Source organism: Hakea prostrata, chromosome 8 (genome assembly GCF_041222555.1).
Source record: "Hakea prostrata isolate BN-2017 chromosome 8, UWA_Hpros_2, whole genome shotgun sequence".
NCBI classification, from domain to species: Eukaryota; Viridiplantae; Streptophyta; class Magnoliopsida; order Proteales; family Proteaceae; genus Hakea; species Hakea prostrata.
The window spans coordinates 14,247,695-14,263,354 of NC_142607.1; the positions used below are offsets into that span (position 1 = coordinate 14,247,695).

Sequence of the window (15,660 nt, forward strand, 5' to 3'; positions counted from 1 at the left end):
GCTATAATACATAAGTAGATAAACCTATTAAAAATAACCGAGTCAGATATGTTACATGATGCATGTGCTGCAGAAGATAGTGGATGTATGTAAAAACCTTAATAGTAGTATGCCAAAGAGTAATTAGAAAGAAGAAAATGTGTGGATCATGATAATAGCCAAATATTATGGGGATTTAATATGAAAACTATATAGAAATGTGCTGAGTAGCCCTACAAAAACAAATCAATTTTACTAGCTACTCTGTTAGAAAATCTTCCATCTGTCACATGTGCACTTGTAATTTTTTTTTTTTGGATGAATAATGTGCACTTGTATTTTTTTTGTAGACATTGATGAAAACCTTCATCCAGAAATAGAGTTGAAATATTTATAGAACATTGAAAAATTTTCAAATATTAAAGAAGAAAAGGCCGTGGGGAGTGCACAAGACTCCCACATTTTGCAGGGCTTGGGGAGAGTCGAATTTATGCAACCTCACCCATGTTTCCAGGAACTGAATGCGCCTAATTGCCACCATGATTCATACAGAGGTTTAATTGATTTTGCATAGGTGGAAAAATACGTAGTCTAGTATAAGATGAAAGCATATCTTAATGTTCAACAAGGAAGGTGAATGTTGTGTGTACCCATTTAAAGATCGTGTGTTCATTCAAATGGAGAAAGTTTGATAAGCTTACATGACCACAATTACAGGACATTTATGTCCTTCCAAGTGGCACCCAAATGCTTATATGCTTTAATTGTTTAGTAATTAGATGCCTACCTTTCAAATACGATTCTATTTCCCCTTTTCTAGCATGAATTATATAATAAAGGAAATGAAGAGAATTTGCTAGTGCTCACCTTCTGTTATCATGTTATCAGTTCCTATTTCAGAAGCTTCTTCATTCTTTTCGGTCTGTTCTTCTATTCTCAGACTGGCATCAGTTTCTCTGAGTGTCCCTTTTGATTCTATTTCGGAACCCTTTACTGTTTCTTCAGCATCCATTTCACTTCCTTGTGGAATCAATTCCAATGTCTGTGCACCTTCTCTACTTTTCTCCTGCTCCAGTATTGTGCTTTCTATGTTCTCTTTCATTCTAAATGCTTCTTCATTGTGATTCTTCTCTGCTGGAACATTTTGGTCTTCATTGACTTGTTCTTCGATCGCTGGGTTGGAGACTTCCTCTTGCTGTTCACATTCCTGTTGTGTAGATTCTTCTACCAATGAATGGATGACTGGTGAATTCCTGATTTCCATGTTTGGGCTTTCTCCTTCCAACTTTTCGAGTGTTTGACTTGGTTCGACTGCTGTGAGATTCTGCATAATAAGATCTATTCAGTAGACGGTTGACTCTATCAAAGGAAAATATGGAACTACATTGACAGAAAGGAAAGAAGGAAGTCAAAGATAACTGCCTTTATGATATAATCTCTTCTTACCTCCAAATTTATGTTCCCTTCCTTTATTTCTTCTTTGAAGCTTGCTTCGACAGTGTTAATGGGTTTTTCCTCTTTCTCACAGATACTTCCTTCAGCATCTGCACTAGAAGCAGCTGTGTCAACTGCATCAGACACCACATACAAGGATTTTTCAAATTTCTCCTCATCTGTTTTGTCTGTCTGCAAGCTTTGTTGTTCTGAAGCTTCAATTTCTTTTGGAACATTTTGGTCTTCATTAACTTGTGCTTCGACTTCTTGGTTGGAGACTTCCTCTTGCTGCTTGCACTTTCTTGTTGTTTAGATTCTTCTACCAATGAATGGATGACTGGTGAATTCCCAATTTCCATATTTGGGCTTTCTCCTCCCATCTTTTCTAGCTTTTGAGTTGGTTCGGCTGCTGTGCGATTCTGTATAATAAAATCTATTCAGTAGACAGTTGACTCTATCAAAGGAAAATATGGAACTACATCGATGGAAAGGAAAGAAGGAAGTCTGAGATGAATGCCTTTATGATATAATCTCTTCTTACCTCTGAATTTATGTTCACTTCCTTTATTTCTTCTTTGAAGCTTGCTTCAGCAATGTTAATGGATTTTTCCTCTTTCTCAATGATACTTCTTTCAGCATATGCACTAGAAGCAGCTGCATCAACTGCATCAGACACCTCATCCAAGGATTTTTCAAATTTCTCCTCATCTGTCTTGTCTGTCTGCAAGCGTTGTTCTGAAGCTTCAATTTCTTTCGGAACATTTTGGTCTTCATTGACTTGTTCTTCGACCGCTGGGTTGGAGACTTCCTCTTGCGGTTCACATTCCTGTTGTTTAGATTCTTCTACCAATGAATAGATGATTGGTGAATTCCTGATTTCCATGTTTGGGCTTTCTCCTTCCAACTTTTCGAGTGTTTGACTTGGTTCGACTGCTGTGAGATTCTGCATAATAAGATTTATTCAGTAGACGGTTGACTCTATCGAAGGAAAATATGGAACTACATTGACAGAAAGGAAAGAAGGAAGTCAGAGATGACTGCCTTTATGATATAATCTCTTCTTACCTCCAAATTTATGTTCCCTTCCTTTATTTCTTCTTTGAAGCTTGCTTCGACAGTGTTAATGGGTTTTTCCTCTTTCTCACAGATACTTCCTTCAGCATCTGCACTAGAAGCAGCTGTGTCAACTGCATCAGACACCACATACAAGGATTTTTCAAATTTCTCCTCATCTGTTTTGTCTGTCTGCAAGCTTTGTTGTTCTGAAGCTTCAATTTCTTTTGGAACATTTTGGTCTTCATTAACTTGTGCTTCGACTTCTTGGTTGGAGACTTCCTCTTGCTGCTTGCATTCTTGTTGTTTAGATTCTTTTTCCAGTGAATGGATGACTGGTGAATTCCCAATTTCCATATTTGGGCTTTCTCCTCCCATCTTTTCTAGCTTTTGAGTTGGTTCGGCTGCTGTGAGATTCTGTATAATAAAATCTATTCAGTAGACAGCTGACTCTATCAAAGGAAAATATGGAACTACATCGATGGAAAGGAAAGAAGGAAGTCAGAGATGACTGCCTTATGATATAATCTCTTCTTACCTCTGAATTTATGTTCGCTTCCTTTATTTCTTCTTTGAAGCTTGCTGCAGCAATGTTAATGGGTTTTTCCTCTTTCTCACTGATACTTCCTTCAGCATATGCACTAGAAGCAGCTGCGTCAACTACATTAGACACCTCATCCAAGGATTTTTCAAATTTCTCCTCATCTGTCTTGTCTGTCTGCAAGCTTTGTTCTGAAGCTTCAATTTCTTTTGGAACATTTTGGTCTTCATTAACTTGTGCTTCGACTTCTTGGTTGGAGACTTCCTCTTGCTGCTCACTTTGTTGTTGTTTAGATTCTTCTATCAATGAATGGATGACTGGTGAATTCCCAATTTCCATGTTTGGGCTTTCTCCTCCCATCTTATCTAGCTTTTGAGTTGAGTCGGCTGCTGTGAAATTCTGTATAATAAAATCTATTCAATAGACGGCTGACTCTATCAAAGGAAAGTATGGAACTACATTGATGGAAAGGAAAGAAGGAAGTCAGGGTGAATGCCTTTATGATATAAACTCTTCTTACCTCCGAATTTATGTTCGCTTCCTTTATTTCCTCCTTGAAGCTTGCTTCAGCAATGTTAGTGGGTTTTTCCTCTTTTTCACTGATACTTCCTTCAGCATCTGCACTAGAAGCAGCTGCGTCAACTGCATCAGACCCTGCATCCAAGGATTTTTCAAATTTCTCCTCATCCATTTTGTCTGTCTCTGCAGCTTGTTCTAAAGCTTCAATTTCTTTTGGAACATTTTGGTCTTCATTAACTTGATTTTCCACTTCTAGGTTGGAGACTTCCTCTTGCTGCTCACTTTCTTGTTGTTTAGATTCTTTTACCAATGAATGGATGACTGGTGAATTCCCAATTTCCATGTTTGGGCTTTCTCCTTCCATCTTTTCTAGCTTTTGACTTGGTTCAACTGCTGTGAGATTCTGCATAATAAAATCTATTCAATAGACAGTTGACTCTATCAAAGGAAAGTATGGAACTACATTGATGGAAAGAAAAGAAGGAAGTCAGGATGAATGCCTTTATGATATAAACTCTTCTTACCTCTGAATTTTTGTTCCCTTCCTTTATTTCCTCCTTGAAGCTTGCTTCAGCAATGTTAATGGGTTTTTCCTCTTTCCACCCAAACCCCCCCCTGCCGCCCCCCCCCCCCCCACACCCCCCACCTTCTCCCCCCCATTTTGGTCTCATTAACTTGATACTTCCTCTTACTTGGTTGCATTCTGCACTATGAATGGTGCAGCATGTTTGGGCTTCCATCTTCGCTTTTGCGCAAGGGTGACCTTGGGAGGACCTTCGCGACCTTCCTCTCAGGTTGGGAGACCCTGTGTTTTGCATCCAAGGATTTTTCAAATTTCTCCTCATCCATTTTGTCTGTCTGCAAGCTCTGTTCTGAAGCTTCAATTTCTTTTGGAACATTTTGGTCTTCATTAACATGATCTTCGACTTCTAGGTTGGAGACTTCCTCTTGCTGCTCACATTCTTGTTGTTTTGATTCTTCTACCAATGAATGGATGAATGGTGAATTCCCAATTTCCTTGTTTGGGCTTTCTCCTTCCATCTTTTCTAGCTTTTGACTTGGTTCAACTGCTGTGAGATTCTGCATAATAAATTTATTCAGTAGACGGCTGAATCTGTCAAAGGAAAGTATGAACCTACATTGATGGAAAGGAAAGAAGGAAGTCAGAGATGACTGCCTCTATTTATAAACTCTTCTTACCTCCAAATTTATGTTCCCTTCCTTTATTTCTTCTTTGAAGCTTGCTTCAACAGTGTTAATGGGTTTTTCCTCTTTCTCACAGATATTTCCTTCAGCATCTGCACTAGAAGCAGCTGTGTCAACTGCATTAGACACCACATACAAGGATTTTTCAAATTTCTCCTCATCTGTTTCGTCTTCTGCAAGCCTTCTTGTTCTGAAGCTTCAATTTCTTTTGGAACATTTTGATCTTCAACTTCTAGGTTGGCGACTTCCTCTTGCTGCTCACATTCTTGTTGTTTTGATTCTTCTACAAATGAATGGATCAATGGTGAATTCCCAATTTCCTTGTATGGGCTTTCTCCTTCCATCTTTTCTAGCTTTTGACTTGGTTCAACTGCTGTGAGATTCTGCATAGTAAAATTTATTCAGTAGACGGCTGAATCTGTCAAAGGAAAGTATGAAACTACATTGATGGAAAGAAAAGAAGGAAGTCAGGATGAATGCCTTTATGATATAAACTCTTCTTACCTCTAAATTTTGTTCCCTTCCTTTATTTCCTCCTTGAAGCTTGCTTCAACAATGTTAATGGGTTTTTCCTCTTTCTCACTGATACTTCCTTTAGCATCTGCACTAGAAGAAGCTGTGTCAACTGTATCAGACATTGCATCCAAGGATTTTTCAAATTTCTCCTCATCCATTTCGTCTGTCTGCAAGCCTTGTTGTTCTGAAGCTTCAATTTCTTTTGGAACATTTTGGTCTTCATTAACTTGATCTTCGACTTCTAGGTTGGAGACTTTCTCTTGCTGCTCACATTCTTTTTGTTTTGATTCTTCTACCAATGAATGGATGAATGGTGAATTCCCAATTTCCTTGTCTGGGCTTTCTCCTTCCATCTTTTCTAGCTTTTGACTTGCTTCAACTGCTGTGAGATTCTACATAATAAAATTTATTCAGTAGACGGCTGAAACTGTCTAAGGAAAGTATGAAACTACATTGATGGAAAGAAAAGAAGGAAGTCAGGATGAATGCCTTTATGATATAAACTCTTCTTACCTCTGAATTTATGTTCCCTTCCTTTATTTCCTCCTTGAAGCTTGCTTCAGCAATGTTAATGGGTTTTTCCTCTTTCTCATTGATACTTCCTTTAGCATCTGCACTAGAAGCAGCTACGTCAACTGTATCAGACACTGCATCCAAGGATTTTTCAAATTTCTTCTCATCCATTTTGTCTGTCTGCAAGCTCTGTTCTAAAGCTTCAATTTCTTTTGGAACATTTTGGTCTTCATTAACATGATCTTCGACTTCTAGGTTGGAGACATCCTCTTGCTGCTCACATTCTTGTTGTTTTGATTCTTCTACCAATGAATGGTTGAATGGTGAATTCCCAATTTCCTTGTTTGGGCTTTCTCCTTCTATCTTTTCAAGCTTTTGACTTGGTTCAACTGCTGTGAGATTCTGCATAGTAAAATTTATTCAGTAAACAGCTGAATCTGTCAAAGGAAAGTATGAACCTACATCGATGGAAAGGAAAGAAGGAAGTCAGAGATGAATGCCTTTATGATATAATCTCTTCTTACCTCTGAATTTATGTTCGCTTCCTTTATTTCTTCTTTGAAGCTTGCTTCGACAGTGTTAATGGGTTTTTCCTCTTTCTCACAGATACTTCCTTCAGCATCTGCACTAGAAGCAGCTGTGTCAACTGCATCAGACACCACATACAAGGATTTTTCAAATTTCTCATCTGTTTTGTCTGTCTGCAAGCCTTGTTGTTCTGAAGCTTCAATTTTTTTTGGAACATTTTGGTCTTCATTAACTTGATCTTCGACTTCTAGGTTGGAGACTTCCTCTTGCAGCTCACATTCTTGTTGTTTTGATTCTTCTACGAATGAATGGATGATTGGTGAATTCCTAATTTCCTTGTATGGGCTTTCTCCTTCCATCTTTTCTAGCTTTTGACTTGGTTCAACTTCTGTGAGATGCTGCATAATAAAATTTATTCAGTAGACGGCTGAATCTGTCAAAGGAAAGTATGAAACTACATTGATGGAAAGAAAAGAAGGAAGTCAGGATGAATGCCTTTATGATATAAACTCTTCTTACCTCTGAATTTCTGTTCCCTTCCTTTATTTCCTCCTTGAAGCTTGCTTCAGCAATGTTATTGGGTTTTTCCTCTTTCTCATTGATACTTCCTTTAGCATCTGCACTAGAAGCTGCTACGTCAACTGTATCAGACACTGCATCCAAGGATTTTTCAAATTTCTCATCCATTTTGTCTGTCTGCAATCTCTGTTCTGGAGCTTCAATCTTTTCTTGCTTTTGACTTGGTTCAACTGCTGTGAGATTCTGCATAATAAAATCTATTCAGTAAACGGCTGAATCTGTCAAAGGAAAGTATGAAACTATATTGATGGAAGGAAAAGAAGGAAGTCAGGATGAATGCCTTTATGATATAAACTCTTCTTACCTCCGAATTTCTGTTCCCTTCCTTTATTTCCTCTTTGAAGCTTGCTTCAGCAATGTTAATGGGTTTTTCCTCTTTCTCACTGATACTTCCTTCAGCATCTGCACTAGAAGCAGCTGCGTCAACTGTATCAGACACTGCATCCAAGGATTTTTCAAATTTCTCCTCATCCATTTTGTCTGTCTGCAAGCTCTGTTCTAAAGCTTCAATTTCTTTTGGAACATTTTGGTCTTCATTAACATGATCTTCGACTTCTAGGTTGGAGACTTCCTCTTGATGCTCACATTCTTGTTGTTTTGATTCTTCTACCAATGAATGGATGAATGGTGAATTCCCAATTTTCTTGTTTGGGCTTTCTCCTTCCGTCTTTTCTAGCTTTTGACTTGGTTCAACTGCTGTGAGATTCTGCATAATAAAATTTATTCAATAGACGGCTGAATCTGTCAAAGGAAAGTATGAAACTACATTGATGGAAAGAAAAGAAGGAAGTCAGGATGAATGCCTTTATGATATAAACTCTTCTTACCTGTGAATTTCTGTTCCCTTCCTTTATTTCCTCCTTGAAGTTTGCTTCAGCAATGTTAATGGGTTTTTCCTCTTTCTCACTGATTCTTCCTTCAGCATCTGCACTAGAAGCAGCTGCGTCAACTGTATCAGACACTATATCCAAAGATTTTTCGAATTTCTCCTCATCCGTTTTGTCTGTCTTCAAGCTCTGTTCTAAAGCTTCAATTTCTTTTGGAACCTTTTGGTCTTCATTAACTAGTTCTTCCACTTCTAGGTTGGAGACTTCCTTTTGCTGCTCACTTTCTTGTTGTTTAGATTCTTCTACCAATGAATGGATGATTGGTGAATTCCCAATTTCCATGTATGGGCTTTCTCCTTCCATCTTTTCTAGCTTTTGACTTGGTTCAATTGCTGTGAGATTCTGCATAATAAAATATATTCAATAGATGGCTGACTCTGTCAAAGGAAAGTATGGAACTACATGATGGAAAGAAAAGAAGGAAGTCAGGATGAATGCCTTTATGATATAAATTCTTCTTACCTCTGAATTTCTGTTCCCTTCCTTTATTTCCTCCTTGAAGCTTGCTTCAGCAATGTTAATGGGTTTTTCCTCTTTCTCACTGATACTTCCTTCAGCATCTGCACTAGAAGCAGCTACATCAACTGCATCAGCCACCACTTCCGAGGATTTTTCAAATATCTCATCATCTGTTTTGTCTGTCTGCAAGCTTTGTTCTGAAGCTTTAATTTCTGTTGGAATTTGCCTCCTCCAAATCTCTTCGTCTTCAATTCTTTCAGTAACCTCGGTATTGCTCTCAGTTTCTGTGATGGAAGGTCCTTCTTTGTCTTTGTATTTATCAATTGAAGCATTTGTCGATGGAAAACCCAGCTGCTCACTCCCTGTTTTTACCACTCCATCATCATCCTTAGTGGGGTAGGTATCAAGTATTGTTTCAGGGTTCTCTTCATCCTTAACTTCCTCATTTATGGTGCTTTCAGCTGTCTCAAGGATTACTTCCTGAAGCTTTGCTTGATTGCAGTTACCCTTCCCAGTATTTGCTGACTCAGTTTCAGATGTATCTTCAATTTTGTAGGGCTTGTCTTGTTCTTGAAAATGCAAGCCCTCTGTTACATGTGTGACTAGAGGGATTTTCTGAGTTTCAGCATCTGGGATTTCATATTCAACTGAATTTTCATCATCCATATTTTTGTTTGAATCAATTGTTTCTTGACTTTTGTCTTCCAATTCACTGCTAGAAGTCTGTTCAAGTTTCCCAGCTTCATGTTCAGATTTATCCAATTTTTTTTCTTGAACGACTAAAGGGATTTCCTGATGGTCATCCAGGTTTTCATTTTCCCCTGAGCTTTTGTCCTTTGATGTTTCAAATGAATCATCTGTCTCTTTACTTTTCTCTATTGGATCAATGCTGGACTGTTCAATCTTCCCACTTTCCTGTTCAAATTTGTCCATGGTTGTCTTTTCTGTTGTGAATTCAGTGGGTGGACTATGAAGACTTACATTTATTCCCTCACTGTTGTTTTTTATCTCACCATCTTGCATCATTGAACTCTCCTTGTTGCCCTTCAAAGTGCAGTCTATATTGTTATCTTGTGGGTTTTCATGACCCTCTCGGGTATTTTCTGTTTCACCTTGGTTAACTATTTTTGGACTTGTCTCCTTACCCTCTGTATTGGAGGAACTCTCTGCAATCAAACCAGGTGTAACAGGAAGAGCATTTTGATTTTGCTCTGTTGTTCCCTTGCTTGTTTCATGAATGTTTTCTTCCTGCTCGAATTCATTTTTGGCTTCTTCAACATTGATGGGTGCCTCTTCTTCTCCTGGAATGCTGTATGCCTCTTGCACAGCTTCTTGCTTTAGATCTTTGGGTGATTGGGTTTCATTATCCAGCATCTCCTTTTGTTGGAGCACTAATTTTTCATCAGCTGCATTACTCCCAGAATCTTCGCAGGTGTTGTCAATAGCAGCCTTGGCAAGTGAGGGTGGTACCAAAAAACTTCCACCTTCACACATACCATCACCACCTGCAACTTTTGGCATTTGTTTGGCTGATTCTGAGTCGCCACATATTGACTCCTCGCCTTTCTTTGGGATTTTCTGTGAGGAGAAAATGTAGATGGTTACAAAAGGAAAAAGGTATCAAAGAAACCAAGAACCTTTACATACAGAAGCAATGACTTGCAAAGCCTTTCTTATATGTTCCAGTAAGATTGGTGAAGAAGTAAATGTGTATAAAGAAAGACCAATGTGTATTTGCTTTCTTACAGGACACTGTTATGTGATCTCAGATATTTCTGTTATTTTTAAATTTGATCAGTGGAATGATACAGGATCCGTGAACTAGCCCCAAGAATTTGATAAAATTTTGTGGAATTGCAAGCTCGAAGAGTAGATTAAACAGGGTACTTGATATGACTTCCTTATTCCACTGGTACAACTTTTACAGAAATATCAGAGCTTCAGGTTCTGACAGCATATGAGATCATTGAATGCCTACTGTTTTTGACTAAATGACTTGATAATGTTTTAGGCTGCAAAGCCTTTTTCCCTGATTCCCCAGTATTATATGAACACAGATTCTAGAAATTCCTGGTTGAAGTCCAGTAAGGAAATTTTTTTTCAGGCGGCGGAGCAAATATCAGGAAAAATGACAGATAGAATGGAATTCTCAGTTTGCTTTGATTGTGAAGAAACTACTTCAGCAAACTTGATTGGGGGATTCCAAGGTACCTGAACTGTATGTTGTATTCTACCACGTCAGAGGTTCATGTGGGGCCCACGGCAGAAGTGAGTACTATCTGGATCGATGGGCCCACAGCCCACTAGGTGCGTATCAAATCTAAGTGAGCAGAAAGAGTATATACGGCGTATTTATGTAAATAGTTGAAACTGAGAGGGGGGTGGGGGGTGGTCTGAATTTCTAAACAAAAGATTGCCAAGTGAGTCTTGGGATCCTCTATTCATCACAGGAGAGGTCTGTGCTTTCCTCATACTTCTTTATCACACAATTAAAGTGGAGTTTATATTTGAGAATTGACAAATTAAATCAAAGGTGGGACCCTAATCATATCCATGTGGGTCCATACTCCTACTGTTTGAGTGGTGAAATATTAGAGGAGCACATACCTCCATCCGGAGTCACCCATTTGTGACGTGGCTGATCCTCTAGCAACGAAAGACACTTCATGTGGCCATGTCATCCTTCTACCTATCTTTGCTTTAGATATGAAAGGAGTTTTTCTTCCTCCCAGAAGATATCTTGAACAATTCTATGTTACTAGTCTTTCAACGACATTGAAGTAAATTTTATTTTCCACATGGCAAATGCTTGTTAGTAGGGTTTTGGCAGGTGTGGCTCAATTGGCGAAAGACCAAGTACAGGGTTAAGGGTTTGAATTTCTTTAGGGGATAGGGATGCTGAAGTCTTGCTATGTACAATTCTCAATATATATATATATATATATATATATATATATATATATATATATAAAATATATATATATATATATATATATATATATATAAAACAAAATAAATAAATAATTACTTTGAGGATGGAATCGAGGTGTATATAAGCTGTCAAATGAATCTCATATCCAAAAAAAAAAAGTCTATGGCAGATTTTTCAACCGTTGGATCGATGATCTATCACACCAGTATGGTTGATTGAAATACAAGGATCTAAATAAGGTAGAGATTCCCAATGGATGGTTAGATCTGACAACCTGGGCCTCTTAGACTGTTCTTATTGTCAACCCATATAGTACTTTATACTTTCCTATTTTAAATGCTTAAAAGTGCTGAGAACAAACAAACCTTTTCTCAAGTGTGGTAGTTCAGAGTTGCAGACAGTAATAGAAGGTAAAGAAAAAGAAATACAAAAAAAGTCACTTTCTTCCAGGAACTACATAGCTATCAAGGATTCATGGATGAAGAAAAAAGTTATCACACTTTTCATGATCGAAATTAAACAAAACGAAGACTGATCAGAAGACAAAGATGTAAGAAATCGAGAAAGTAATCCAGTAATCTATATAAGAAATGTTCATTTCATTGAGTTTTCTTTCTGATCTAGAACTAGAGAATCAGAAACATTATAAGAAAACAGATAGATGGGACTTGCAGATCGATATTCAAGAAGAATACAAAAAGAAGATCAAGTATCAAAAAAAGTTGAGAGATGATCTAACTTACGTTTGAAAGGATCGTTTCTGGTATTTCAGCTTCAGTTGCCATTGCTTATGAAGTCTGAACTATAGTTGAGATGAAATTGACATGGTTACAGAGGATTTTCTCTGGATAGTAGTGAACTCTCAAAAGTGAGCTTCAGAAAAATGGTGTGTTATCTCTCTAATTTGCAGAAAATAAAAATGGTCGATTCCCCAATTAGGTATCTCTACCAATCTTGTGATGGGTATGTGCATTCAACAAAAGTAGGCTTGAAGTGACAAAATGACAATTTCATTTCACTTTTTGAATTGGGTTTTCTCCAGATAAGAAATCAGTTGATGTGTTGCAATCCCTTGTTGAATAATACAACCTCATACCTCAAGACAAACATGAATCATACAACTTTAATTTAGCTTTATAGGTTGGCTTCTAGTTTTAAAATCAAGGTTCCTTTTCTGAACTGATTCTACCCGATTCCGATCCGATTCTACTCCGAGTCAGTTCGATCAGCCACGATTTGCCGAAATCCTTGAATCCCCGCATTGTTCGCCGGTTTGGGGCGGCAAGAATCGGGATCGGGTTCGGCCGATTTTTTCAATCTGATTTCAAATTTATAGGTAGCTCACATTGACAATGATAGCATTGATCAACATTTTGAAAATGGTCCTCCAAAAAACAAACATCTTCTATCTAAAATCTAAGGTATATGCTCTTTGTCTCACCATGATACTGTTGTGCTTTTCCACTTTTCTAAAATGCTTGTTGATTTCTACATATATAATGACATGGATTTCAAACTAGATTCTCTATTTGAAGTAGAAGAAGATATACATCCATTGAGGTGCAAGGTTTCATTTGTCATGTCTGGAATAGGTTAATCATCATTCTTTATTAACTTTAAAGTAATTTTGAATGGTAAAACAAGATAATTGATTAGTTTCATAAAACAAAAGTTATATTCAAACATGGTAATGATGATAATCATTACAATATTAGAAGACTTTGAAGTAAAACATCAACATATATTCAATTTTTTATTATTATTTTTTTTTTTGTTTGTTACATGTAGTCAATTGAAGTATCTTTTATTCAATAAAAAATTATCAACCAAAATACCATTGGGTAGGGTAACTTAATATATATATATATATATATATATATATATATATATATATATATAAAAAAAAAAAAAAAAAAATTATATATATATATATATATATATATATATATATATATATATATATATATATATATATATATATATATATATATATATATATATATATATATATATATATATCATGTATTTAGAAATGAAAATGTCTCTTTTGATGCATGGGTGTGTATAGTATATCTAAAGCTTACCATATATTTTTTTGGGGTCAATAGACTAAAAATACGAATTTATTTAGAAAAAGAAAAAATATGTGCAATAATTTCAAAGATCACATATTCAAAAGCCACATATTTATAGCTCTACTAAAAGAGTCAACTGGGATTCTTTAGAGGAACCTTCGTGATTCTTTTTGGATCCACCGCAAAAATTGAAAGAGATCCTACTGATGGATAAGATTTGCATGTTTAAGTAATTTTCTTTTTTCAGTTGCTAAACCCCGTTTATTTGTTACAAAAAAAAAAAAAAAAAAAAAGCCAACTGTGACAAATAATCAACAATAGTATTAGAATCCATTGAAGTTCTAAAAAAAATAAAATTTGATAATTAATATTTACACATTTTTCTCACATATTGGAAAGAAGAAAAAAGAAAAAAAGCCATGAATATTTCCTCTGACTTTGTTTGTTTTTTTATTTAATTTTACTTCTATATTTGGTGTTTTTGTCCATTAACTCTAGACGGTGGTTAGATGATGCCATAGATTCCTTGCCAACTCAAAGCTATAAGATTTTGAATTTTATCTAATATTTTATTTCTTATTTCTTATTTTATTCTTAAAAAGAAATTAAATGGGTAACATATAAACCATCATCTTGGACCTTAAGGTGGTTTTTATTTATTTATTTATTTATTTCTTGGGTAAAAAGATAGATTAATTAAAGGGAGATGAAAGAACTGATTGAGGAACATGCTCCTTCAACCAATTAGTGGAAATGGGACCAGTCTAACGCTGTCTCAAGTGTCAGGGCTTCCTTGGCCAAGGAATGAGCCACAATGTTGGCATCTCTTGGAATAAAAAAAAAAAACACATGATTTGGGGCCTTGACTAGGTATCGAATATCCTAGATAACATTCATCAAATTGGACGGCACAGGGAGAGATGGTTGAAAAAGTAAGCACACTACAGAGAGACAATCTGTTTCAATAATAACCTAAAGCCATCCTTCTCCGATAGCTGTCCATAAGCTGTTTTTACTTTCAAGGCTTCATACAATAGAGGAAAAATGTCGTGTCCACTAATAATGAATTTCTTCGTCTCTTACTTTAAAGGTAATTTATCTAATGGCCTTTCATACCAATTTTCTTCTCATATTTATCTATATAACCAAAGATTAGATAGCTTTCACAAACGTTTGAAAGAGCTGATTTGTGGTTGAAGATGCATAGAGAATAAAAATAGCTTCATGATTGATGATCATCGTAAGCTCAATGGGTTGGCTCAGTTTACAAAGGTTAATGCCACATGATATAGAAGTAAGAGTTCAAATTCCTCCAGTTTTGTATAAAAAACTTTTCTTTAAGATATAATCGAGGTGCGTGTAAACTGGCTCGAGAGAACCTCAACTTCCATTAGAAAAAATAAAATTGAAAATCATTGTACAGCAGGATTAGGTTAGATTAAGTAGCTATGATCACTTATTAAAAATTTGAATGAATTATACATAAATGGGGATCCACAGCATTAAGCATCATCAGGGAATCCATCCATACACCTAAGACCACCGTCCAAAACAAACTCTCTTGTCTGTCTTGGCCGCCCCATGTATATATGTCTCGAGAGAGAGACAAAACCTTTCATCACCCAACCACAAGTTGGTTCTCTTTCGGTTGGCTATGGTAGATGGATTCTCTGTGGCATTTCATCAGTAAGTGAGGCTGCAAGAATTTCACTGGCGACTGAGACAGCGATGGGAAGCCCATGTAAGAAACAGCTCAAACCTCTTCATTAATATTCTTATAAAGATTCAAGAGTCCATATCCTATCATGAAAAAATAAAAGAAAGAAAGACTTCCAGGTTAGTAATTATCTAACTGGGGATAGAGATAGAACTATCAAAAAGACAAAGAGATGCTCAGATCTAGCTGGCAGCTCGTCACCATATTCCTTATTCTCCTCGTGGGGCCATGGCTGATGAGGCTATTGCATGGTCCAGGTGCAGTACCTATCACCATTGTGTTGTCATGGTTTGTCAATTTCAATTTCCAATGACAACTAGGCTATAGAATAGCTCTCTTCCTAGATCATCTTCCATCAGCAGAGAGGTATATGATCCTGATATGTTTCTTCACTACACAATAAGGGTGTGACTCAGTGTCTGGATCAACCATCCATTGGGTGAGCACAGAGTGCTCCCCGACAGCTTTACCACCATAAATACAGGAGGACCTAGGGATTGGGTGATTGGATCTTTTTTTCTTTTTTTATTTTTTACTTGTGGGTCCCACCGGATTTGTGGTGGTAAAGCCATCGGGGAGCACAGAGTGCTCCCCTGACAGGGTGATGATCCGGATTCTGTGACTCACATGAGATTCATTAAAAGTCTCACCTCTGTTTCATGTACGTCTCCCCTAATCGTGAGGTGATCTGGGCTTGCTCAGACGCTCTCTTCCTAGATCCT

At 36.8% G+C, this 15,660-nt stretch overlaps 2 protein-coding genes across 2 annotated transcripts; both read right to left on the minus strand.

Moving 5' to 3' along the window:
* Positions 1-1,236: 1,236 nt before the first annotated feature.
* On the minus strand, positions 1,237-3,703 carry LOC149007126 (uncharacterized). The gene is made up of 6 exons (XM_089167343.1): positions 3,528-3,703; positions 3,005-3,406; positions 2,479-2,883; positions 1,955-2,356; positions 1,426-1,832; positions 1,237-1,303 (listed from the first exon to the last, which is right to left on the minus strand). The coding sequence occupies exons 1-5, from the start codon at positions 3,696-3,698 to the stop codon at positions 1,449-1,451; spliced, it is 1,764 nt and encodes a 587-aa protein (XP_089023469.1). The 5' UTR covers positions 3,699-3,703; the 3' UTR covers positions 1,237-1,303; positions 1,426-1,448.
* A 1,535-nt stretch (positions 3,704-5,238) lies between these two features.
* On the minus strand, positions 5,239-12,277 carry LOC149007127 (uncharacterized). Its single transcript, XM_089167020.1, has 8 exons — positions 11,890-12,277; positions 8,218-9,792; positions 7,696-8,097; positions 7,173-7,574; positions 6,809-7,051; positions 6,286-6,687; positions 5,762-6,163; positions 5,239-5,640 (listed from the first exon to the last, which is right to left on the minus strand). Exons 1-8 carry the CDS (start codon positions 11,929-11,931, stop codon positions 5,239-5,241), a joined length of 3,870 nt encoding a protein of 1,289 aa, XP_089023146.1. The 5' UTR covers positions 11,932-12,277.
* Positions 12,278-15,660: the final 3,383 nt, after the last annotated feature.

Coding starts and splice junctions, on each gene's coding strand:
- LOC149007126 (XM_089167343.1), bottom strand. CDS start 3,698: ATGGATGAGGAGAAATTTGAAAAATCCTTGGATGCAGGGTCTGATGCA. Junction 2,884..3,004: donor AAGCGAACATAAATTCAGAG/GTAAGAAGAGAT, acceptor TTTATTATACAG/AATCTCACAGCAGCCGAACC. Junction 2,357..2,478: donor AAGGGAACATAAATTTGGAG/GTAAGAAGAGAT, acceptor CTTATTATGCAG/AATCTCACAGCAGTCGAACC.
- LOC149007127 (XM_089167020.1), bottom strand. CDS start 11,931: ATGGCAACTGAAGCTGAAATACCAGAAACGATCCTTTCAAAC. Junction 9,793..11,889: donor CAGAAACGATCCTTTCAAAC/GTAAGTTAGATC, acceptor TTCTCCTCACAG/AAAATCCCAAAGAAAGGCGA. Junction 7,052..7,172: donor AAGGGAACAGAAATTCGGAG/GTAAGAAGAGTT, acceptor TTTATTATGCAG/AATCTCACAGCAGTTGAACC.